This window comes from Columba livia, chromosome 5 (assembly GCF_036013475.1).
Source record: "Columba livia isolate bColLiv1 breed racing homer chromosome 5, bColLiv1.pat.W.v2, whole genome shotgun sequence".
NCBI lineage: Eukaryota > Metazoa > Chordata > Aves > Columbiformes > Columbidae > Columba > Columba livia.
In genome coordinates, this window is record NC_088606.1 from 43,476,218 (window position 1) to 43,500,804 (window position 24,587).

A 24,587-nucleotide genomic window follows, 5' to 3' on the forward strand; every position below is an offset into this window, starting at 1 on the left:
AAACTGCAATCCACAGGAAGTTCTATAGTGTTTGCAGCAAAGGAAAAGAAAACTTTGTCTCAGCAGAGACTTTATTCAGATTCTTACCCAAAGGATTACAGTGCCAACAGAGAGGGGTAGGAGGAAGTGGTCTTAATTCCATTTTTCACCAACACTACGTTATGATTACAGGTGGGGATTCCCTGTACAGTAAAGGAAGCCAATGCCCATAAAAACAATCTCCCTTTATGGTAGGTGATGACAGAGCAGTATGCAAGTTCCCAGTCTGTTACCACTTCTCTGGGAGAAGTGCTGAATAATGCAACTTACTAAAAGTCCTGGGGTCAGCTCTGGAATCTGTTTGCTGTAAATATTTCTGCCAGTCCCTCCTTCTGCAATAGGAACACAGGAATGTTTAAATGGGGACATCCCTGAAGGACACAGTGCACATCTAACTCTGTGACTGACATGGCAGCAACTCACAGTGTTCTATGAAGTTAAAACTAGCAATGTAAGCCAAAAAGGACATTGTCCATACGTTATAGGATTTGTTATTGGTGGATTGGTTCCAGGCTAAAAAAAACATTTGCTGCAGTCTGGGCCTCCAATGCAAGCAGCTTATGATCAAGGGATCAAAGTAACAGCATTTAGTCCATCTGAAATCTAAGATGCAGCAGTTCAACTTTAATAGTGCTATATAAAATAGGCCCACAGCCAGCAAGTCTGTACTTCCTCTGGACAGGTATAGAGGATGGGGTCTTTACTGGATGTTGTGAGCTCGCAGTAATTGGGACTGGTGCTGAGGGTGGTGGGAGAGTCTGAGCTGCACAGCAGAACACTGCTGCTGCCTTTTCTATCACTAGGCCTTCTTTCCCCACTTAGGCCAGGACAAACTGCAGGTTAGTGAGCAGCACTTTGAGGCCACTTGTGACTGTTACAACAGAGGTGGCTGGGTTAAGTTTAAAAGTATTCGCATCACCCTTTTTATAGCGATCACGAAATACATAGATACTGCCGTTGCAGCTAGCAATTTTCCAGGGGGACGGTACTGAGCTCCAGGCATCTGGCAGGCACAGCCGGGTGAAGCTATCCAGAAGGGGGTTATAGCATAGCAGTGAATCCCCCTCAGCTACAATGAACACCACATCCTTGTGTACAGCAGCATGCATGCGCCCTGCGAAAGGCAGTACGTATGGCTTCACGTGGCATTTCTCCGTGTTGGTATCATAGCACTGAATCAGCCGAGAGGGCTTGGTGAAGAAGTCCAAGTCATTTTCCTCCCCACCCAGCAGGTAAATGACACCATTAAGATTTACACCTGCAGCTCCAGAGACTGCCACTTCCAACTGGCTGGTCTCTGTCCAGACATTGTCTCGTACTCTGTAATATATGACGGCATTAGAGAGAGTGTCCTGTAGAGTTTTGCCCCCCAGCGAATATATTGCATCCTTGCTTGGCACAGAGACAAGGGTGTGTTGGAGCCGGTCACGGGGCAGAGGGGCACACCATTCCCAGTCTATAGTCGCGTTGTTGCATTTCCACATGCGTCGTGGAATGGAGCCACCAACGACATATAGGTCGCTACCATGCTTGCAGGCTGCGGTGATCTGGTGACACAGGCTGTTCTGGCCACTCACACTTATGGAGTCATCATCAGCACAATGCAGAGAGACAGCGAGCGAATGTGTACGTGATGACTCCTTTCCAATCAGGTAGATGTGAACATTTTCTCCAATCACCTGAGAGAAAAGAGAGCATGTCAGCAGAATTAGGCCTGTTTACACAAACACCAGCGATGCCTAAGACCAAATTATTCAGCATTTTAGGACCCACCTGTGATCCAACAGTGTGTGACCTGCTTACCAAGTCCTGCCACCCTACAGCATTCAGGATTTGGAGCCTCAAAGCCTTTTCAAGATACCAGTCATATCTGACATAGCAGTATAGCAACAGACTTCACTGGAACACCAGTGACTGCGGTTTAGGTAACGGCTGGTGACATCACTGATGGAGTAGACTTTTAATAATGGGAATGCCAAACTCAGATTTCTGAATGGTCTCTCTGGTAACTGAACACCTGGTGAAAAAAAGTTATTTGTGGCATTGCTCAAATCACTACTGAAAGCAGCTTCAGGTTACATTAGAAAAGCTGTCAGTGGGGTTGCTATTTATGACAATAAAAGTATTCCTCATACAAGCACAGTGAATTTCAATGATATTTGTATTTTATGACTTTCAAGTCACACCTGTGAGCAAAATACCCTGCCTCGGGAAGTGCAAAACCAGCAAGTGCTACACCAACCCCAGAACAGAAGGTCTTTTTATACCTTCAGACTTGATCGCAGTGTCTCTGAAAAGCCTGCTCGCTCCTCCTTATTGAAGTTGATCCAGGTTTCTATAGCAACTGTTGGATTCTGAGAACATGGAACGCCATCTACGGTTTGGGGACAGAAAGGCATTTATGATACCCAGACAAAGATGTATGTACTCAAGAACATCCTTTTCCTGTGACTCCCTCTCCCCACTCCCACCACAAACCTTACTTTCTAGAGAGGAAAAAAAGACGTAGAGATTTATAAATTTTGTCAGGCATGATGAGCACTGCCAGCCAGGAATCTACATTAAATTAGTTTGGATGAACAGAAGACAGAGCTGCCACATCTTAAGCACTTTGGATGATTAGAAGTTTTGGTTCTGCCTCAAACTATTGATTGCACCACTGTCATCAGTACATTACCTAGAAAATTTTGGATATTTACTTCTAGTTAGAAAGCCAGCAATTATGCCTGTATTCATTGAGAGATTTCCTGGTGAAGGCCCTCTGATTTTGTAGTTTGCTCTCATGAAAAAACCTGAATTTAATTCCGCTGAAGGCATCACACAAATTCCAACACTGTTCTCAATGGAAGGAAGGAGGAAAAGTGTAGAACAAGTATTTCAACTCTGTTTATTAGTAAAAGAGATTTCCATAAGCTATCCACACATGTAGTGGTTAAATGGGAATACTTTGATTTTGAAATGGGCCCTGGAGTGCAACAAAAGGTAAGCTTAATAAATTACTATTTCATGAAACTAATTTTAATCCTTGACACTAATAGCTTCCTCTATTTAAATCTCCATGAACTAAACAAAGATGCAGGAATTGCAAAAGAAAAAGGTTTTCCCGGCCAGCAGCAGGAGTATATTTCAGATTCTAATCCATTTTATGAGCTAGGTTTTGGCATAAATAGTGAGTAATGTGATTCTATATATGGAAATACATGAAGCATGGAAAAAAAATTAAGCAAGTAATTTACTTTAAGAACACAAACACTAAAGATCATAGTCCTAAAACTATGGTCACTACATGGAATCCCTAGGAAGTGAAGGGTGATTGACCTCTATAGCTTTATTTCATTATTTAAGGATTTTTTAAAATGAAGTCACAACTAAATTAAAAACTTTAGCTAGATAATTATCAAAATTACTCTAATTTTATCACAGAGTTTTTTTGAGCTATCAGTACATACTCTCAATAGGTTTTTGACTGCAAATTTCTTTAGATGAAAAAGAGGTAATACAATGCAACATCTGTAAAGACTCTCGTATGCATAGCATCAACTTTAAAGGCTATTTTAAGTCTTAGAGACAGATTTGCCAGTATTCCTAAGAAGCCAGTCATGGTAATTTTATTTTAACAGCATTTAAAACGCACAACACATAAAGTATAGTTATTTACTCATTTACAAAGTTATTTAATTAAAGCAAGAAAGTGGTACTCTCTGGTCCCAAGTCCAGTACATCTGAATGTATGAGCTGCTTCTCCATCCTTGCTTCCTCTAGCAAGGGCCAAAAAATAATGTACATAAATGGACAAAAATGGAGTTGTGACTGCAGCATCATTGGGAGGTTTTCATGTACTGCCTGTACTAACTAGGGCAGAGGAGAATCTTTAAGGATCAGTGGCAGTTGGACTAAGATGTTGAAGTGTTGACATCCTTCAGAACCCTGAGTCATTGCATCCATTACGGCGGAAGGCTATTACCTTCACAAGAAGGGCAATTATTACCTAAGGTGTTACAATGCCTCTATTTCAGTCAGCTGAGTGCCTAGCCTAAATAATCCTAAAAATTATACGTAATTGTTGATAACACTGACATAGTATAAAATAAGGCTTGTGCTCAAGCATTCTTAAAAATGTTCAGCTGTTGCATTACTATATTAAATGATAAAGAACTAAAGAAAAAGTTTCATAAGGCATTCATTTATGGTAAGGCTTCTTTGTTTTACTTTTAATGCAAACAAAATACAACAAGTTGCTGAAAGTTAAAATTACGTTTATAAAAAAATCTGTAATACTTCTGACCTGTTGACTCAGGAACTGCTGGGAATTACCGACATACTCTGTCCCTTTTCTATAGCTTAGATGTTGCACGTCTGGTAAAAATTAATAGTTTTTTTTCTGATTAAGTTATCTAGAATGTTTTGCTTTGCTTAGCTAAGCCTCTGAATAAACAGTGATTATGAAAGCTTGCATCTTTCCACCTATTTTGTTCAACCCCTGATAAACTCTCTGAAAGTCTCTTTCTGCATCCACATCCTGGCTGGTCTCAGGAACTCCTTACCTGTCAGGATGTCTGTCAGCAGGCGGACAGGCAGGTGTAGGAACTCCTCTGTGTCTTGCAGTTGAGACAAATGCGACTTTGCACAGTGTTTGGCAGCTGTGTAGAGCTCCATGTCACTGTGTTGATCTGCCAACCACATGACCTGCAGACAGTTCCTAACCTGCACCGTACGGGCCAGAAAACGGGAGCACTCTTCAAAAAGGGCAGTCAGCTGGTACATGTCTGCCACTTCATACGTTTCCTGCAACTCCTCTGCCCTCAGCTTTACAGTCCCATGGTAAATATAGTCCACAAGGAGCTGAAAGACACTCTCGCTAACGTCCTGCAGCTCAATCACCCGGTTGTGGGCCTCCTTTAGGTTGGAAGTGAACATAGAACGAAAAAAGCAGCTCTGAGCTGAAAGGACCAAACGGTGCAGCTGGAATTCTTTGCCTTCCACTGATATTGTAACATCAGCAAAGAGCTCATCCTCCAAGCATAATTTCATAATGCCCTGGGCCACGCGGCCTGAGTGGGAGCGGTCAGTGAAGGTGTAGTTCACAAAGTAGTTTTCTTCTGCAGAGGAGCCCCCAGTCTCTTCTGATGCGTCCATGGTGCTGCACAGATCAGACCTCCAGCAATCTGTAAAAATCACAATAATTATATGGCTTTCTCTCTCCGCTACCAAGATTATGCAGTACTTCGGGGCACAGGGAAAAACATCAAACATCTTGGTAAGGGGCCAGCATATTTTAGACTGAATATAAAATAGCACAGCCAGAAACTTCTGCTTGAGCTTCGGAACCTCAAACAACAAATGAGAAGTTGGCATAATTAAAATTATAATATATACCAAACTTCCAGTACAGTGAGCATCACATCCCAGCAGAACTGGGAGACGTGCAAATCTTTTCACCGCTCATTTCACCGACACAAAGAAATGCAGGAACAGTTATTCAAGTGGAAAGTCCAGCAACCGCCCTAGGAAACTTGCAAAGCCAAAAGAATGTGGCAGCACCATAGCTGGGCTAGATGGAAAAAGGATTACAGTATCATACTAACAAAGAGCACAGACAGCAGTTCATATCATCAGAAGTTAATTACCATCCAAAACCAACATGATGAATCTGTGCAGGGGTATCAAGTAAGGTGAAGTTGATTTTTTCCAAAAAGATGCATGAGAAGTCTGCCAAATATAACCACCAGTCCTTCAAGTTAAACAAATGAGATAACTGATGGTTATGCTCAGTTTGTTAATACACCAGACACATTCAACATGCAAAATAACCTACTAGATGTTGTTAGCCGCTGTTTCCCAAGTGGCAAAGAGAATCCGGTTTAAAAGATAATACCTCTTAGTAGTTACCAGAGATTGCAGAGCTCCAAGCAGTTAGTGGGTCAGAAAGCTTCTGAACCAGAGGAGTGCTGCAGAAAAGATGCCTTTTTTAACATGGTCCTTGACAGCACTAGTAGTAAACAGATGCCCACCTGAATTCACTTTAAATTTATTTTTACACCTCATCTATCAGCCATGGTAACTGATATCACAAATTTCTTCAGTTAATACCAAACATTATTTTCAGTACAATGTTTTCCAACGACAGGATTTTTCTCCAGTAGATTCATAGTTACTCTTCCGTGCTTTATTTTGTCAAACATGCATTTTCTTACAATAGCTCTGCTTGATACAAGAGGGCTCCTAAGTTCTTTGCTCAAGTTCTGTCATGTGAAGTAGTGTCTACATCCCTAATCAGCTGGGCAAGTCCATCCCATTCCTGATGATGGCCTGCCTTAATTATACCTTTACTGTGATTTTACAATAGTTCTGGTCTGCCTGAAAACTACCTATACATTAGTCTGTAAGAGACCGAGGGACTGTAATCAGCACAGAACACATCAGTACTGTTTTTCCAGCTTTACCAAGCACAAGCCTATCCTGCAAACTGGCTCCCACTTCAAGTGAAAGCCCTTGATCCTTACAGTCAAGATGCCCAAAGCTGCAGCCCAGAACGCCAAAGTGAACACCAAGACATGGATGGATCAACTGCTCTGCCCTCCTGGCACAGCAGAACCAGCTGCCCCCACTGTCCTGCACAATTTCCAGAGGACTGGTGGCAAGTCATGAAAGAAGTTGTAACAGCAGCTAAAGATTGCTGTAAACCACACATCCTTCTTGTAAACACAAAGTTCTCCTTTCATCCACGGCATCGCCACTATAAAGAAAGAAAAGGGCAGGAAGACTGAAGTGTCCCACGAAGCAAAATTTTATATTTCACACATTGTTTTCATTACCGAAGCAGTGGCCCCATATGCTGGGCTTTAGATAGTGAGGCAGTAACCAGCACCAGGCACACCCCGCGCCTCACTTGCTCCTGACCCGGTCGCGGGTGCCGTGACAGTGCCTGGGATCCCAGCACACAGCTGGGTGGCTTTACACCCGGGGGGAAGCGAAGGAAAGCTACAGGCCGCCATCAGGCCCACACTAACGCGGCGAAAACCGCCAGTTCCCTCCGCACGGCGCTGCCTCCGCCCGCACCCGGCAGCGGCCGCGCCTCCGCAGAGCTCGCTGCCCCGCGCCCGGGCTGCTCCTGCCCGGTGCCGGCACGTCCCCGCGGCCTCTCGCCGCGCCCCGCGCTCCCAGCCCGCCCCGGGACAGCAGTGGCTCCTCCAGCCCCGTCCCCGGGCTCCGCCCCGCCGCAGCACGGCACCCACCTGCGGCACCTCCCTTCATGCCGCCGCCCCGGAGCCTCCCGCCGCCCCGGGGTGCCCCAGCAGCGGCTCCGCGCCCCTCACCCTGCGCCAGGCTCCGCCGGGCACCCGCCGCTTCCGGACACCCACCCGGAAGCGTCCTCGGGCAGCCGCGCGCGTTTCCGCCCCCCGGGGAAGCGCGACGGCGGCGCCGCTTTCCGCTTCCGGTCCGTGCCCTTGCCCGTCCGTGTCGCGGCGGGATGTTGGCGGCGCGGGGGCTGTGGCGGGCCGCGCTGCGAGGCGAGCGCCCCGGGCCGGGCGGCAGCGGCGCTGGGCCGGGCGGCTGGCGGTGGTTGGGACTTGTGACGCGTCCGTTTCTCTCCGCAGCTGGCGCAGGCCCGGCGGCGGCGCAGGCCCGGCTGGCGGGGAGCTCCGCGGGCGAGACTCGCCGTAAGTGAGCGGGGCCGGCAGCGGGTGGGGGCCCGGCGGGGCGTTGGTTTGGTTTGGGGGAGGGGGCAGGGTCAGAGACCGGGGCGAGCCCTTGTGGCCCTGTCCGGTCCCGGGCCGGCCTTGGGGCCCTTGGGAAGGTTCTGTGCCCTAGGACCGTTGTGGTGGGTGCATCAGAAAATGACGCCTGTCGCACATAAACCTGCATTTTGTCCAGAAAAGCGGTTCTTTTGATAACGGTACTTGCACTGTGGTCACATCTGCATCCTTCCCCAGGGACCTGCCTGATGTTCTGTGCAGTGTTGTGCCTGGGCAGCAGCTCCATAGCCCCTCATTGCCCTGGATCTTGAGGAGTGTTAGTAATCATAACAAACAAACAAAAAGGCAGCATAAGATGCTGGGATGTTTTGATTATGAGGGAGTTGCTTAGATGCTGGCACATGAAGCAAAGCCAGGATTATTTTGTCTAGAAAAAAGGATCCTTTTAGGTGCAGGGTAAATGTCAAGAGCAGCATCTACGTTCAGATTGTTCTGTCATCTCTGCCTCTCTCTTGTTATTTGCTTCTCCATCATCTTGTTGGGCTGTTCCTCCTTGTGACAAAGTAGCCAAGTGGTTAAGGCAATGGACTTCTAATCCATTGTGCTGTGCACGTGTGGGTTTGAATCCCATCCTTGTCAAAAAGTTACAGTTTTTATGCTTGGACTCAATGATCCTGCATTTTGTCCAGAAAAGCGGTTCTTTTGATAACGGTACTTGCACTGTGGTCACATCTGCATCCTTCCCCAGGGACCTGCCTGATGTTCTGTGCAGTTTGAATCCCATCCTTGTCAAAAAGTTACAGTTTTTATGCTTGGACTCAATGATCCTGAGGGTCTTTTCCAACTGAAATGATTCTATGATTTTATGCTGTCTTTACAATGCACGAAAAAAATGCTGTCAAATACTGTCACAAACTTCGTTCCTTATCAAAGTCTCTAGTTCTGCGTTGTGTACCACATGTATGTTGCTGTAGTCCAGTCTCTATTACAGCATCCTATGCGTTCTATTTTACGTATAAGTTACATTTAGCTTCGCATTTGCCATAAACTTTGTAGGTCACCTGAACCTGCTTGGCTTCTGCCAGAGCTACTGAGAGTCATCTAGACTGGTTAAAGGGATATTTAAGTCAGGGATGGGATTTACTACCCTTCTTTCTGTAGCTTTCTGTAGCTTTCTGTATTCCCTGCCATAATCTTAGGAACTTTATTTTTCTCTTTAGCTACTGTCAGACCAAAAAATGAAGTAGAACAGAAGCAGCTGTGTGCCTTTGGGGAATATGTGGCTGAGATTCTGCCCAAGTATATCCAGCAAGTACAGGTAGGTGGTATTCAAGAATTATTCTTGTGGGAGGGACAGGACGCAGTGACACACTGCTTGTTCATTAGATGTTTTCAGAAGTTGTGCTGGGTAAGAAATATTGTCAGAAATACATGAAAGTCACTGCTATTATTAAGCCCTTTCATCTCATGTCATTATGTGTCTGCTGGATGATATATGCTCTTTGTTCAGGTGTCCTGCTGGATTCAGTGTAATGTTCAGTCCTGTTGGTGTTTGTACTCATGCTCTTTCTGCTATTTCCATCAGGTGACCTGTTTCAATGAGCTGGAACTTTTGATCCACCCAGATGGGATCATTCCAGTTCTGACCTTCCTACGGGATCACACTAATGCCCAGTTCAAATCCTTGGCTGACTTGACTGCTGTTGATGTCCCATCTCGGCAGTACCGCTTTGAGGTAAGAACTGCTCGCAGGTGCAGGACTTGGGGAGTTTCACAAGTCCTGATGGCTGTGGATGCTGGTGCAGCTTTTTTTTTTTTTTTCTGTTTTGCTTTCTGACAGTGAAAAGAAAATCTGCTCTGAAATACTGAGGTTTTTAATCAGTTGATCATGGAAGCACTAGCAGAACTAATACTGCATGTGTTCCTAGCCTGGCTTTTCTTTTACGCGCTGCTGAAAGTCTTATTTTTTTTTTTGCGGGGGGTTGTTTGTTTTGTTTTGGGTTTTACAAAGGTGTCTCGAGACTGCTTTCTGGCCTGATGTGAACTGGTGCTTTTCCTTCTTAGACTGACACCCATCAGCTACTGTTGACACAACTGGTCATGTTTTTCTTTAAATCCCATCAACTTTCTTAATAATTTTCCTATTTTTAAAAACAAAACAAAAAAACTGATTAGTTGTTTTAAAAATATTCCCTGAAAGTCAGGACCAAATAGGAGATGACACAGATTTTCAGAAAGCTCTCAGAAGAGCTGGGGCACTGAACTTCCACTGACTTCCAGTGGCTATTTGAGATTTGGTCCCTGCAGATGCTTTTGAAAATCTCACTGTATAGCTTTTCAGCTGCAGAAAAATTCTTCTTAGCTTTCTCCCACTGGATTCTGAGAACAACTGGTAGCCATTTTCTTTGTGACAGACTGTTGAAATAATATTGTCAAGTGACTCCATCCCTTCAGTATTCTCATTTTTAAGACTTAGTATCCCTCTTTACTTCAGTTCTGCTTCATCAGTCATGGTTTCTGCATCTCACATTGTTTTTTTTTACACTTGTAAGGATCAAAGTGCTAAGCTATTGGAACCTCAGTTGTAATAGTGTCTTTTCGTGCCCAGCTCTTAAGTGCTGAATGTGATTCTGCTGATAAAGAATATTTGCAATAGTCTTCCTGTGCTTTTGCTTAGTCAGTACTGTACTGCAGAGAGATCCACAAATGTTATACAAGACCAATGCAGCTTTTATTCTGCTTCAGATTGTGTACAATCTCCTGTCTCTGCGGTTCAACAGTCGGATCCGTGTGAAGACGTACACTGATGAGCTGACGCCTGTTGACTCAGCAGTGTCTGTGCACAAGGCAGCAAACTGGTATGAAAGAGAGGTGAGTGCCAGTGTACTTGGGAGCAGAGTCTTTTTGGAGAGAGACTGAGTTTTCCTGATTGAACTGATTCCCAGGGCCCTGAGGAAGAAGAATGGCAGCCCTGGCTGCCATTTCAGAATAGGAGATAAAAGGTTGTTTGATTGCTTTTGAATGGGTTCCTGCATCAGTTTCACTGGCACTGCACACAGCCAGGCATGGAGCTGAAATTTTATGGACATAATATATCGAGAATTGGCTTTTTTTAAAATCAAATTCAACTTACTTGGCTCCTTTTCATTTAGGTTTGGGACATGTACGGTGTTTTCTTTGCCAACCACCCTGATCTAAGGCGAATCCTCACAGACTATGGGTTTGAGGGCCATCCCTTCCGGAAGGACTTTCCACTCTCTGGTTATGTGGAGGTAGGAGATACGCTTATGTCAAAAGTTATCAAATCTCTCCAATATCTTATGTCGTAATGACTCAGTGTCCAGATGGAGATCAGTGACAGGTGGTGTCCCTCTGGGGTGCATATGGGGACCAGTACTGTTTAACTTCTTTATCAGTGATATAGGTGGTGGGATCAAGTGCACCCTCAGCAAGTTTGTGGATGACACCAAGCTGAGTGGTGCAGTTGACACACCTGAGGGACAGGACACCATTCAGAGGGACTTGGACAAGCTCGAGAAGTGGGCCCATGTGAACCTCATGAGGTTCAACTAGGCCAGGTGCAAGGTCCTGCACCTGAGTTGGGGCAATCCCTGGAATCAATAAAGCCTGGGGGATGAAGGGATTGAGAGCAGCCCTGTGGAGAAGGACTTGGGGGTACTGGTGTATGAAAGATTGGACATGAGCCGACAATGTGAACTTGCAGCCCAGAAGGCAAATAGTGTCTTGGGCTGCATCAAAAGGAGCATCGCCAGCAGGTCGAGGGAGGTGATTTTGCCCCTCTGCTCTGGTGAGACCCCACCTGGAGTACTGCATCCAGCTCTGGAGCCCTCAGTACAGGAAAGACATGGACCTGTTGGAGAGGGGCCAGAGGAGTTGACAAAAACAATCAGAGGGCTGGAACAGCTCTGCTGTGAGGACAGGCTGAGAGAGTTGGGGTTGTTCAGCCTGGAGAACAGAAGGCATTGGGGAGACCTTATTGTGGCCTTTCAGTACTTAAGAGGAGTTTGTAAGAAAGATGGGGACAGACTTTTTAGTGGGGCTTGTTGCCATAGGACTAGGGGTAATGATTTTAAATTAAAAGGGGAGATTGAGACAAGAAATAAAAGTTTTTACAGTGAGGGTAGTAAAACTCTGGAATGGTTGCCCAGAGAGGTGGTAGATGCCCCATCCCTGGAAACATCCAAGGCCGGTCTGGGTGAGGCTCTGAGCAACCTGGTCTAGTTGAAGATGTCCCTGCTCATGGCAGAGGGTTGGACTAGGTGACCTTTCAAGGTCCCTTCCAACCAGAACTATTCTATGATTCTATGATCTGAGTTTTGGTACAGAAGTGTGACTGCTTTACAGTCCTTGGTCTGAAAGGCGCTAAGGATCTTTCACATGTCTGTATTCCAGAGGAATTGTATAGATCTCCTGCATGGAAATTTGAAGTCATCACAAAGTATTATCTGTAATAAGGCAGCCAAAGGCCAGAGACACTGAACAAATTCCATGTGCTGTGTATCAAAGAAATTTGTCAGGCAGAGGAAGTGCTTCTGCTTTTGGAATGTCTTCTGGAAGATTAAATTTTCCACTGCAATACTGGAGATTCCCGAAGGAATAAAGGACTGAACTGATCTTAATGCAGTTCGAACTCCACTTTGTTGAGTTTTTGTAGATGCAGATTATAAAACTGTAGTTGAACTGACTCTTGGCATTTATCAAATATTTACCTCTTTATGTCAAACCACAAGTGAAATGAGTGTGCTTGGTATCTGTCTTACTTTCAAATGACTGCCTTGCAGCAGCAGTCATATTTGCTACAGTTCTAAGACTGAGCTGAGTCTCAGGAGAAAACAGGGAGGTTCTGCAGGCAGTGAGGTTCTGTTTTAAGAAAAACAGAAGTAACAGCAAATCCTGTGAGTGAGGACCAGGCGGGTTCCCCTGAGCTGTTGTTTGGAGATCTGGATGGGCACAGTGAGGGGAAATCAAGCCAGTCAGAAGCCAGTCACCTGCATTTCACCCTGGTTGTCTTTTTGTGCCGTGATCTGAGTGTTAACGCTAAGAAGCACAATGAAAACCAAAGAAACTTCCATATTACAATGATTCATGAGACTAGTCCCCAGCTATGCCAGCTGGATGGGCCACCTTATTTCAGCGAGAAATTCCAGGAGAAATTCTATTGTCATATGACAAACTAAATGTGTTATTCCAAGTGGACTTCATATGGATTGTAGGCTGGTCACTCCGAATTCAGGGCAGTTAGTCAGGACACCTGAGGTAAGTGGCAGCAAAGAAGAGATTTTTCTTGGAGAGTCCAGAGTTCTTGGTGGCATTTGGAGGGCTCTTGGTTAGTAATGAGAAGAACTGAAGCTGTGGCCTATCCGTGGCATAAGAAGCAGGATTGCCTGCGCCAGGGGGTGGTCTGGGTCATTACCGTGTGCAGCCAATAGCAGAGATGCTATGGGGACTGTTTGAAAATGACTGGCCTGTGTCCTTTGCTCTGTTCTAGGTGCGGTATGATGATGAAGTGAAACGGGTAGTGGCAGAGCCTGTGGAGCTATCTCAGGAATTTCGCAAGTTTGATCTGAATAGTCCTTGGGAGGCATTTCCTGCATATCGTGCAGCTCCAGAACCCCTAAAAATAGAAGCAGGAGCCAAGAAAGAAGATGCAAAATAACAGCAGAATGGAGCAGATGCACAGCACTGTCATTTCTGTTCTGACATAGTATTTATAATATTAAAAATTGATACAATATTCTTGCCTGTTGTGGTCATGTGAATAATACTGTTTTCAAACTGGATGAAGAGCACACGGTGAGGGATGCTAATTTACAATCCTGATAATCCAACTGATAGGTGCTTATCTGCTGCTTTGAGTTGTAAGACACTGGATTTTGTCTTTTTGGTTTGCAAATTGAATGGAGTACTGGCATTCCCTGCAGCTAAGATGCTTTATATGCACCGCTTCTGCTCGCTGTCCCTGCAGGCATAAATCACACCCTCGGCACTCCCCAGGAGACTCTGCTGAAGCAGTTGCATAGCTTCAGCAATGGGACAACAGTGTCTCAGCTCCAAGACGGGTGTTGGGAAGACCATAAAAATACAGTGAACAGGCAAAGTGGTTGTAGATGGTTGTAATACGGTTATCAGGACAACACAAGATATACCTGGTTCCAGGCCCAAACAACTGTGGAAATGTGCATTGTTTCTTTGGGAATTAGGTCAGTGCCTCTTCTGGTAGAAGAAGTTGCAGGTAACCTCTCAGGAGCCAGTGCCTCATGCTGGCTTTTTCTTCACAATCAAGCAGTCTTTACTTTCTCCAGCATCTTCAGATTGTACTTTTTCCTGCAGTCAAAAATATCTCCCTTCCCTTGTCACAGAGTCTATGCCTTTTTGTCACTATTCCAATTATTTTGAGTTGTATGATATAATAGCATTACCACTATCTGCGTGCTCTTGTGGAAAATTTCATCTCTCTCCCAAAAGCTGGAAAAATACTGTAGTTTCAGTCCACCCACCACCTGTTTGAACGTGATGACATTACAGCAGTCATCAATTAATATCCCTTGTCCTTAGTCCAGAAAATGCGTAATGCAGTTCTGCAGCAGAAAGCTGACTGACCTCATTAAGATCTGAAAACTATTGTGTAAGAGATTTCATAAAATAGTTCATAAACTGTTTGTAGAGATCCCCTGAATCACTGCTTAAGCCTTTAAATTGTAAGAGCACTAATTAAAAAGGGGGTTTGGGCGAGGTTACAGTAGAGAATGGAGGATGGGATATGACAATAATAAATTCAATTCAGAAATAAAAGGAGCAAGCACTCATTGTGACTAGAATTTGATCTGCTTGCAAGAATCAAGAGCTTAACTCGATGGTAAGAATCAAGTTTCACGTTTGGTTTCACCCCAGCCTTGTAATCATGGGCTGCTTTATTTATTTATTTATTTATTTTAATCTGTTACAGGCTGCTGTGGCTGGCAGGGTTTGAGATGTGACTCAGAAGAGTGTTCTCTAGTTAACAGCATTTGCCACTCACCTTAAAAGTTACAGCTCTTTATGGGAAAGAGGAAAGAGAAGGGAACACAAAGCAGCGGAAGTTTAGGGATTTATACAATTCTTAGCTCCGCTTTGGGTCTGCCATCAATTGAGTGGATTAAATAGGAAATGTACTTTTAGTCCTTCTTACAACATGTTCCACAGCTGGTTCTGTTTTCTGTTGCAGTGGCTCTTTTTGCGTGCTGACGCCTATTGCACAAGACAGAAAAGTTCCTGGCACCACTTCTGTTACTGTGAAAAGTCTTTATAAAGTACATTTCCCTGCCACGTTCTCCCTCCTCCATCTCAGGTTGGTTGAAGCACCATGCCAAGACTCATGATCTTCGTATCATAAAAAATACGTATTTCCCAGTACGGTGAGTCGGAAGACTGGTGGTAGCAGGAACAGAAGGAAAACTGCTATTTAAACAATGTTTGTGCAGAGGGAGAATTTGATTGACATAATGTCAAGAAATGTTAGACACAATGCTCTGTCAAGTTAGACAAAATGTGAGGTTTGCTGGAGAATGTGTGTACTGGACTCAAAGTAGCCAGCCCTGTGGGGACAGGCACTGGCTCCAGCAGGTCTTTAATATGTGGGATAGTTGCTAATGGACCCAAATCTCATTAGAGAGTGCAATTTACTCACCCAGACGCGTTATCCCAGGGCACAAGAGGTTACACAGCCTCACAAAGTACTGCTGGCATTGGCACACTGCCTCCTGCACTGCTCCTGAGGCCATCCTTGCCCTCAGAACTGCTTGATCTGGGTTCCATGTGGCTGGTGGGCACTTGCTTTGTGCTGGGTGAGGCTGTGGTCAGCTTGGCCAAGAACACAGCTGCCCGCCAAATCCTCTGTCCCTGCCTGGTCCATACTGCCAGCCTCCATGAGGCTTGTTTCCTGGGCTGGTTTTCCCAGCCGTGGGAGGACGTTGGATGAGATGCAAGTCAGATGTAGCTGACTTACAGACACGCTACTCAGAGGAGAGATTTTCTGGTAGCACAGGGACAAATAGACTTTAGGTGGTGACTCACAGTCACCATGTTGAGCTTCCCCAGCTGAGTAAGTTTTGCTGGTGTTTTCCAGAACTCTGGCATTTCCTCCTACAGCCTGGCCACCACACTCCCTGAGGATGTGGCTATTGATGGTGTCAGGGTATCCACCTGCATCACAGCCACACCATCTGTACAGGCCCTTATGATTGATCTCCAGCCAAAATCCAGATAGGGATTTCTGCTGGGCTTGGCACTCCTGCAAAACAGAGATTATAGGGTGTCGAGGGTTAAGATTGCGGGGTGACAATAAAACCCTGGCAGATGTATTGTTAACCCCCTCTCCCCCCCCCCACTTCCCCTTCCCTCTTTCCCCTTTCCACTAAGGAGAGGCGATTGGGAGGAAAAGAAGGACAGAGTGAAGAGAGTTGGAAAAAATTAAAGATGTTTTACTAATGCTACTAATAAGAATAGAGAAAATAATACAAAATATACAAAACCAATCTTGAAAGTCTCAGCAACTGCAGAGCCGGCAACCAAAGTCCTGGATTAGACTCTGCAGCCAACCAGAGCTGGATTCAGTCTCTCACTAGGCCTCAGTTCGCAGGGACGACTAGCAAGGTCCTCTTCTAATGTCGGCCATAAGCATAAGGGAAAAGGCAAAAGGGAAAAAGGGACGAGATCCTCGTGATCTCCCACTTTTATATGAAGTATTCACGTGAATGGAATGTTATACACAGTTGGTCAGTTTCTTGGTCACTTGCTTCTCGTCGCCCCTCTCCCGAGATGTCCATCCATGCTTATCAATAAGTTTGCATTCCATTGCTAGGTTTACCAAAACATATGTCTGGTTCTCCAGGAAAATGCAGTTAATATGAAGGCTTTAGCTGACAGGCAAATTCACTAAAAGAGAAACTTGTTTTTAACAAAACCAGGACATGGGGTATTGAGGGATAGGCTGGATGACAGCATGCCCCATATCACACATCCAGTGTATCTCCTTAAATCTCCAAGTTGTGTGAGGCCTCATGGGGGTCCTTTTGTGCAGTAGGTTCAGTGGGATGAGTCTGTCCCTGTCACTTCTTACACAGTCCCTTACTTCTTCAAGCAGGGGATCGAGCTCACAAACGGGGACAAGACAAGGAAACATTTGCATGAGGATCAGCAGCACCGTACCTGGAAAATATCAGTATAACAGTAGAGGTCCCGTCTGGTAACATACAGTGCGTCACTTGCACTTCCTTCAAGGTTTTCTTCCTTCTTCTCCTGTGACTCAAACCTCACCTTCCCCGGGGTCCTTCTTCCCTTCCCTTCCCTTCCCTTCCCTTCCCTTCCCTTCCCTTCCCTTCCCTTCCCTTCCCTTCCCTTCCCTTCCCTTCCCTTCCCTTCCCTTCCCTTCCCTTCCCTTCCCTTCCCTTCCCTTCCCTTCCCTTCCCTTCCCTTCCCTTCCCTTCCCTTCCCTTCCCTTCCCTTCCCTTCTTTCCTCCCTCCTTCCTTCCTTCCCTCCTTCCCCTATTTCCTTAAGCTTCCTCTTCTCTTTATCCTCCTCCCCTGAGCACCTGCCAGACAGGCCCAGGCTGGGGACTGTGGTCTCCCCAAATTCTTGGTGAGATGTTTGAAGCAAGAGATTTTTCCAATTCTTTAAGCAGAATTTCCCTTTCATGAAGATGCTACCAAACTCCCTTCAGTCCCATCTTAAAGAAACCTCCCTCCCAAAGCTCTTTTGGTGTTGTGTTAACCACACCTTGTGCCTTCTACCACTGCCCTGGACCACAAGTGTCTCTGAGCACAGTCTGTGTGTGTCCCTGTGCCAAGATGCCTGTCGCAGTGTACAGATATAATCTGCAATGGGACAAAGAAGCAGCACAAATGTACTGTGTCAAGAGGACAGGTAGCTCCAGCTGTACAAACTCAGCTATGCGTATGTTTACAATTGAAAAATCTAAGACCCAAACAAGGCAGCAAAATAAAGGTCTGTACAAAATATGTAATGGTGGATGAAGGCACTAACTAAACCAATAGACACAAGGATTTAGGGCCTGCAGGAGTCTGTGATGTGAGAACCAGAGGAAGTCTTCCCAGCAGACGATGCCACTTGTGACTGTGGCAAACTGAGGTTACTCACTACTCTCTTCCCTTAATAATTTCTCACTCCATTGCCCAGCTTCTCTGTGACAGGCAAAGCATCAGCCACCTGGAACAAATTTTGCATCAGCATCCAAATAGTTCCTGCAGTTTTTGATCCCTCATGTCTTGTTCCCCTTTCCCGTCATCTTGCAGGTCACCTTCAGCAGGTCATGGTGGAAAGCATGAAACCAGTCAAGGTGACCCTGCAAAAAGCCTGGCTTGATGTGACGCTTTGAAACTGCTGCTACAACAGACGGTGTGACTGGGGGAGTGTGGAGGGGCAGGGCTGTGCATACCCAGCTGTGAATACCTGGCAAGGACAAAACCCCTTGGGAGAGGCAGGTGCGCTGCCTAACATTGCAACTGTGCTTGCGGGGACTATGTGGAGCTGTCAGAAAATCAGGCTTCTTTCTGTGCACCATACAACTGCTGCTGCTTTACAAACAACTGAGGCATATATTTATTATTCTGCAATTACCTTTCAGTGTGGAATTGTGAGACAATTCTACAAGATTCCCTCAGGTAAAGCAGCATCTACCCCTGATGCTCATCTGCCGCCTGCCACTGTATCCGTCACCTAAGCACAGCCTCTGGGCCTCCTCTCTTCTCCCTCCCACCAAAATGGTATCCTCCTGTAGGGACTTCAGCTGCAAGCTGTTCCTAGGAGATTCTCCTGTTGACAAAGTCATATATGGCCTTTGCTGGCCAAAATCCTGGACTCCTCCTTGTGTCACATGCTGCATGCTAGAGGGAGGTTGTTTCATGGCCCAGGAGATGCAGTGCTTTTTTGCATAGTGACTTCTAGACAAACTCATGCATACATTGTGGACGGTAAGGGACTCTGGCACAAAACAGAAGGCACATCAGTCTCACTGCACAGATGGGTCATCAGCGTCTGCCTCTTGGGTAGCATGTGATTCACAGTTTAATAAAAGATATCTCATGCCAGAAGAAGCAGAAGCAGCAGAAAATAATGAAAACTGAAATAAGAGTAGCCTGATCTGAAGTTAGCCAAGGCTATGATAGAAACACAGTTGTTATTTTGATCCCAGCTGAGGGTAAGAATGCCTCCAGATATTGAGAGCCCTTCCTCCTGGGACAAATCTGGGACTCCTCCATTATGTTCAGCTTTTCTTCACAGCTGGTGTGAGTCCAAATATTGCAAGGTACAGCTACAGATCCAGGAAGTTTCAGGAGACATGCTACTTTGCACATTGACAACTTGCCAACTGAAACGTCATCCCTACTCTCAGTAAACTATCTGGTGACTGTAGTCACTACAAAATGACATCCTGTAACTTGCTGAGAAAGGGATGTGTTTCAGCTCTACCTCTTTTCTGGTCAGACTTCTTTCCCCTTTAATCTGAGGGAGACAGTACTGTTACTTATTTATACACACTATTATATGTTTGCATAACCCTAGCATCTCAGAACCTGCCAGAGAACTGGGGACCGTACTCTGCCACAGAGAGTAGAAATACAGAACATCTTGACCGAGGATTGGGCACTAATAGAAGTGCAAAAATGTGTAGAGAACAGATATCTGCTGCAAACAAAATCAGATTAAGTTTTGTCTATGTAATTCACAACATCTAAAGCAGACCATGCTCATCACAATCCAAAAGTCTTGTCACAGGAGAGGACGATGAGATGCTAAAGCTGGCAGGCTCTGACCCTTGCTGTTTGTTAAGTCAGTATATTGAGTTCTCCCTCTGGGAGGTTTGATACAGATACAGAACTGAACAAGTGATATTTCTTCTTCCTGCTTGTATATTTTGGCTTCTATTGCCCTTCCATGAATCTGCAGACTGCTGGCCTTATCTCTTTGTAACATTTCAGGATTGTTGGCAGATTTTTAAACTCAGAAAAAAATGGAAAACTGAAAACTAAGCCAAGGAGCTGAGCAGAAGTGTCATGGAGATGTGACAGAGGCACTGTGCCGAGGCAGAAGGGACCAGAAGGTCCCCCTTTATTCAGAGGCAATCACATGTAGCAATATTTCTTTCAGCTATTAGCTTCCTATAATAAATTACAGTGGAAAATCAGTCCTTGGAAAATAATCTTAAAAAATTCTGCCAAAAGCTTCACAACAAAGTCTTGCAAGTTTCCAAAATATGATGGAAAATATCCTTTGGGGTCAGCAAGCTGAACTGCAAGCCCTTCCCAGGACTGCAAACAGAAACACAGAGAGATGGACCCATTCCAACAGAGGCTGCTGGGACCAGAAGCAGCAAGGGAAGAGGCCACAGCAAACTGCTCTCGCTTCAGGCACGGCACTGTCTGCGGGGAGGGCGGCAGCCGCTCCCGAGCAGGGCTGCTATGGCCCAGGTGCCGTTCAACGCCTGGCTGGTCCTGTGCGTCTTTGCTGGATCCCAGAGGCTGACAGGTAGGAAGGGCACCTGCTAGTGATGTGGTTTCTTGGCTTGGCAAACGTGTGTGCAACGCCAGTGACACTTTGCCTGCTGCTTCAGAGGTGGCCATATGCTTCAGCTACCTGTGCTGACATGGGAGAGAGGGTGGTAGCTCAAGTCCCAGCTGGGCTGTTCACTGTGGGAGACATTTGTACTTACTGGCAGGATGAAGACCTGTTGCTATTTTTGGTGGTAGGAGGAGAGTTTTCTTGGGTCTCTGCTGAAAAAGTTTGTTCCTGCAATAATGTTTGTGGATTTTCTAGATGCTTTTCAGAAGAAAAAACAACAGCTGTTGAATGATAAAATAAGCAAGGGATATTTTCCCATCTCCAAAGGATATTTATGTTATTATTTCAATACATTATTTGTTATGTTTTAATTTTTGTTTTACTCTACTCAAAAACCTAACATTGCATATATTTATAAGACAGGACAGACAGTTACTAATAGCAGCAATTTGGTGGCTATTCAACAGATTCACTGACTTTGCAGCCAATCAGACATCTCTCAGTAGAGAGATCTGCGGAATTAGCAGATCAGTTAGCAGAGAGAAGCAAAGAAATTTTCAGATGATGTAGTATCCTCACCTGAGCTAAAAGCTTTGCTGGCACATCCATGGAGGAGTAGGAAAGGGTAGCTACATCCCTGCTCACATTCCAAAGCCACAGCTGGCTTGGATCAGGAAGCCTGCAGCTGTGCAGAGAAACAAACCTCCGCAGCCTGGGAGGTGGCAGGGCACTTCTTCAGGCAACTCGTTCACCTCCCTGAAAAGCTTTCATCAAGAATGGAAAGTTGGAGGGGTGGTTTGGTAGTACTCATCACACACAGAGAGTATTAAATATTTATTATGCTTTTTACAAGCACCTGCTGACCTTAACTCTGGAGTATTCAACATAAATTCTCTTTTTTTATATAAAAAAGCCTTCATCCATACAAAAATGAAAAAAAAAAAAAGTGTCAGAGATCTTATTATTTTATACAAGCTTTTTCCATTTCACCTTTCCTGACCTGCAGGACAAGTATGTAAGAAGTAGAAGAGGGTCTTGATCAACACAGAGAAGGGAGGGAATGCAGCCTGCCTCTCACAGTCCTGGACTGAGGCTACTTTTTCTCCTTTTTTTCATGAAGAAAGAAGTAATAAAGGCAAAACAAATACAGAAAGTTGAAACATTAGAAAAATTAGTAAGTGAACATGGAAGATTTTTTTAGGATTAATGTGACCATTGGTATTAATAAACTTGCATCCCTCTGGCTTCATATCCACTTTTCCCAGTTTAAATAATGTCAGGTGTCCCAGCCGTAATGGATCCAGCCAGGTTATTTTGCCCTCACACTCTGCCCCTGCCAGCAGCAGATGCTCAGGGATGAAGTATGAAACCAGGAGAAGCATCAGGTCATGTTTCCACCAGCAGGCTGAGGAGCATCCCAGCACGCTCCTTCCGTTGGACAGCATCGCTTTCTCCAGCAAAAACTGCCGTGCAACCAAACCCCATCGGTTCAAAACCCACCCTTGGGCTTTCGTGCTGCCTGTCAAAGCAAGTGCCTTTGCTGCTGTACGCTTTAGCTCTGTTGGCAGGACTAAGGACCATCACATCCAGAACTTACACTTGCTTCCCTTAACCACTTCTGCTTTTCTTAAAAAGCTTGTTTTGCTCATCAAAATGCCATGGTCAGCATTTTTCATGCTTGGCAAGCCTGGCGTGCCAGCTCAGAAATGTTATAGATGTTATCGACAACCAAATGACAAAAATAAACAGGAAGGACCATGGTCTTTCTCTATCAAAATCTGCCTGATGTTTTCCAGATGAACATCTTCACAGCAGGGACGTTACTGGTGCCAACACACCCCATCGTAGCCCAGAGGACACCAACGTCATGTTAGAGGTCTCCTGGGCACTGGGGGCCCGTGGGCTGAGTCACTGTTAGTGCCCATGCTCCCACTGCCCTGCATGTAAAAACTCACATGTTCTGCTTGTTCGCATCCCCGCTGCTTTTTGGGAGTGCCTGGAAAATGCATTGGCAATGCCCTAATTGCATTTGTACTCCCTCCCATCATGGGGGGCTCTGGCCCTCTCCACAGCATCTCACAGCTCTGGGGTGGGACAAGGGACTCCCCCACCCAAGGTGGCTGCGCCAGGGAGCTGCTGTGGGCGGGACTGCAGTGGGACCTGCAGGGCGGGAGGCGAGAGCTGGATGGGTCCCACAGGGAAACCAAGGCGTGGGGCTGGTCAGAGAAGGGGTGTGGGGCTGACACAGAAGGACACGGAATGGGACTGGGCGGGCTGTGGGCAGTGAGTCAGGGAGGGGCTGCTTCTCGGTCCAGCCAGAGATTTGGCAGCATTGCAGGTGGCTTTACAGCTCAGTTATAACTGGAGAAGGGTTTGCGCTGGGCTTCCTGTGCGCATGTTGATCTTCTCTTTCAGATGCTCTGGGGAGGGCTGGATATTCAGGCCAATGGGACAATTCGGCTGCAGGATGAAGAGCTGGCATCCCTGCGTCCAGTACAGCGGTTCATGCAGATTTTAGAGGATGAAGTTCCCAAAACACCATCAGAGATTGAGCATTATCTGAGATATTACTCACTGACTGATAGCCCCTTGCCTCTAACAGAGTTTGACCGTCTCCTTTTCACCAGCCTTTACTGTGCCTATCAGGTTCGCTCCGTACAGGGTCTGGATAAAAATCTCTGGATTAGCTTTTTCTCTCAGCTGGTTGATGAAATATTTCGTGACCTGTGCAAGGGGCTCTGCCCTGCAAATACCACCCTCCTCCCGGCCTCCTGGCCCTGGAAGGAGAAGCCTTCGCATTTAGCATCCCTGAAACATTTCTATCGTTCTAACTTGGCAAGGGCCAAGAGAGACACTTAATAGGGAAACCGCCATAGGAAAGGACACACCTGACTTCAGTATTTTGAATGCTTTCCACATTGTTCAGGACCTTGTACAAATATGCCACACCTTTTTGTCCTGCTTTTGGTGTTGCACTGGCAAGCTTCTAAGTTTTTATACACAATATTTTATTTTTAAATCAAACAGGACAAAACTATAAAGTGCATGTCAGCCTTTCCTGTTTTGTTTTGTTTTGTTTTTTGTTTGTTTTTGTTTTTAGTGGGCTGTGCTGAAGGAGGCAGTGCTATTTAGATGTTTGATTAATATATATCTTGATCACTGATGTTTACTGAGGAGATGCCCTGGCAGTTTTTTTCCAAGATGTTACACTGGTGTCCCAGCTGACTTCAGTTCAAATAATTAAGCTCAGCATCCTCATATTCCCCGTGTGGTTTCAGCTGAATACAGTATCTTTTTTCCTCTCCAGTAACCAGCTAAGCATATGCTGTTGTGTTTCATGATATAGGCCGCATATTTAATTTCAGCTTTCTGCTCATGTGGCATCAAATTTTATGTGTCCACAGTAATTTTCCATCTGACGTATTCATTTTTCTTTAAAAAGCCACCTGAAAATGTATGTATTCCATGAAGCTTTCTAGTATTTGCATATCATATTTACACATGTACGTTGCTTTGTGTCGGGTATCAGTTTGGAATATACTTCCTTAAATCTCATTTAAATTCCTAAAGATTGTGACCTAGTTATTTCTTCAGCAGATTTTACCTCCTCTATGAAGTTTTCTGTACGGCTGTGACACTTTACAAGACAAATATAATAAATGTACAATCTCTATCCTCAAAATGAGAAATACAACTATTTTATGGAAAGAGATTATTAACTTTTCTCTGTCTTACATATTGCAGTGTGGAATTAAATAAATTACCTATTTGGGTAGGGTTTTGATTTTATTGTTGTTGTTTATTTCTACTAGCTTTCCTGCTGCCACTACAGGTACATTAATTCTGAACATTCATTTCATGTGTTTAGATGATGGGATCCATAATTCCCTTTCTATCTTGATTTTCCACGCTCAGCAAAGGAGGCATGTGTGACATTCAAAGTGGGAACTGCTAGCTTCTGACCTAGTTAATTTTTTTCCAAGCTGTTGTTCCCCAACAGATGGAAAGGAGAAACGGTGAGGCAGGAATAAGAATCCTGGAGGCAAGATGCTACAGAGAATGGTTTTAGAGGTCAGGTTAGGGCTGTGACAGGATAAGACAGATTTATACAGTTCCTAAAGCAGGTTGTTTGTTGCTTGGTGGTGTTCTTTTCTGGGGGGTGTGTGTGGTTTTTCGTTTGTTTGATTGGTTTTGTTTTGTTTTGTTTTTCCAAAGGATGTAGGAATTAAGACTAGCATTTTATTTGAAGTAATTTACTTCTAGTAAATTGGTGC

The 24,587-nt window shown here is 45.2% G+C and overlaps 3 protein-coding genes and 1 non-coding gene across 8 annotated transcripts; 3 read left to right on the plus strand and 1 right to left on the minus strand.

Moving 5' to 3' along the window:
* Positions 1-53: 53 nt before the first annotated feature.
* On the minus strand, positions 54-7,522 carry KBTBD4 (kelch repeat and BTB domain containing 4). 5 transcript variants are annotated; one of them, XM_065066040.1, is made up of 4 exons: positions 7,401-7,522; positions 4,584-5,204; positions 2,307-2,413; positions 54-1,718 (listed from the first exon to the last, which is right to left on the minus strand). In XM_065066040.1, exons 2-4 carry the CDS (start codon positions 5,173-5,175, stop codon positions 858-860), a joined length of 1,560 nt encoding a protein of 519 aa, XP_064922112.1. In that variant the 5' UTR covers positions 5,176-5,204; positions 7,401-7,522; the 3' UTR covers positions 54-857. The 5 variants fall into 5 exon arrangements, with proteins under 5 accessions (XP_064922112.1, XP_064922111.1, XP_064922110.1 ...); XM_065066039.1 differs by having other exon boundaries at positions 7,356-7,485; XM_065066038.1 differs by having other exon boundaries at positions 7,275-7,411.
* On the plus strand, positions 7,292-13,491 carry NDUFS3 (NADH:ubiquinone oxidoreductase core subunit S3). The gene is made up of 6 exons (XM_065066052.1): positions 7,292-7,700; positions 8,957-9,054; positions 9,322-9,471; positions 10,482-10,607; positions 10,889-11,008; positions 13,246-13,491. The coding sequence occupies exons 1-6, from the start codon at positions 7,292-7,294 to the stop codon at positions 13,411-13,413; spliced, it is 1,071 nt and encodes a 356-aa protein (XP_064922124.1). The 3' UTR covers positions 13,414-13,491.
* TRNAR-UCU (transfer RNA arginine (anticodon UCU)) lies at positions 8,294-8,375 on the plus strand. The gene has a single exon. It is a non-coding gene; the product is annotated as a tRNA-Arg (tRNA).
* Positions 13,492-13,640: 149 nt separating the features above from the next.
* On the plus strand, positions 13,641-24,102 carry FAM180B (family with sequence similarity 180 member B). Its single transcript, XM_005502154.3, has 5 exons — positions 13,641-15,084; positions 16,879-16,990; positions 18,048-20,280; positions 22,110-22,189; positions 22,729-24,102. Exons 3-5 carry the CDS (start codon positions 20,214-20,216, stop codon positions 23,170-23,172), a joined length of 591 nt encoding a protein of 196 aa, XP_005502211.2. The 5' UTR covers positions 13,641-15,084; positions 16,879-16,990; positions 18,048-20,213; the 3' UTR covers positions 23,173-24,102.
* The last annotated feature ends 485 nt before the right edge of the window (positions 24,103-24,587 follow it).

Excerpts from the sequence above, each read along its gene's own strand:
- NDUFS3 (XM_065066052.1), top strand. The coding sequence starts at position 7,292 with ATGCCGCCGCCCCGGAGCCTCCCGCCGCCCCGGGGTGCCCCAGCAGCG. Across the intron at positions 9,055-9,321 it reads AGTATATCCAGCAAGTACAG|GTGACCTGTTTCAATGAGCT; the intron begins GTAGGTGGTATT and ends TATTTCCATCAG. Across the intron at positions 10,608-10,888 it reads CAAACTGGTATGAAAGAGAG|GTTTGGGACATGTACGGTGT; the intron begins GTGAGTGCCAGT and ends CTTTTCATTTAG.
- KBTBD4 (XM_065066038.1), bottom strand. Across the intron at positions 2,414-4,583 it reads GCTGACAGACATCCTGACAG|ATGGCGTTCCATGTTCTCAG; the intron begins GTAAGGAGTTCC and ends CCCAAACCGTAG. Across the intron at positions 1,719-2,306 it reads CACTGCGATCAAGTCTGAAG|GTGATTGGAGAAAATGTTCA; the intron begins GTATAAAAAGAC and ends CTTTTCTCTCAG.
- FAM180B (XM_005502154.3), top strand. The coding sequence starts at position 20,214 with ATGGCCCAGGTGCCGTTCAACGCCTGGCTGGTCCTGTGCGTCTTTGCT. Across the intron at positions 20,281-22,109 it reads TGGATCCCAGAGGCTGACAG|ATGAACATCTTCACAGCAGG; the intron begins GTAGGAAGGGCA and ends GATGTTTTCCAG. Across the intron at positions 22,190-22,728 it reads ACACCAACGTCATGTTAGAG|ATGCTCTGGGGAGGGCTGGA; the intron begins GTCTCCTGGGCA and ends CTTCTCTTTCAG.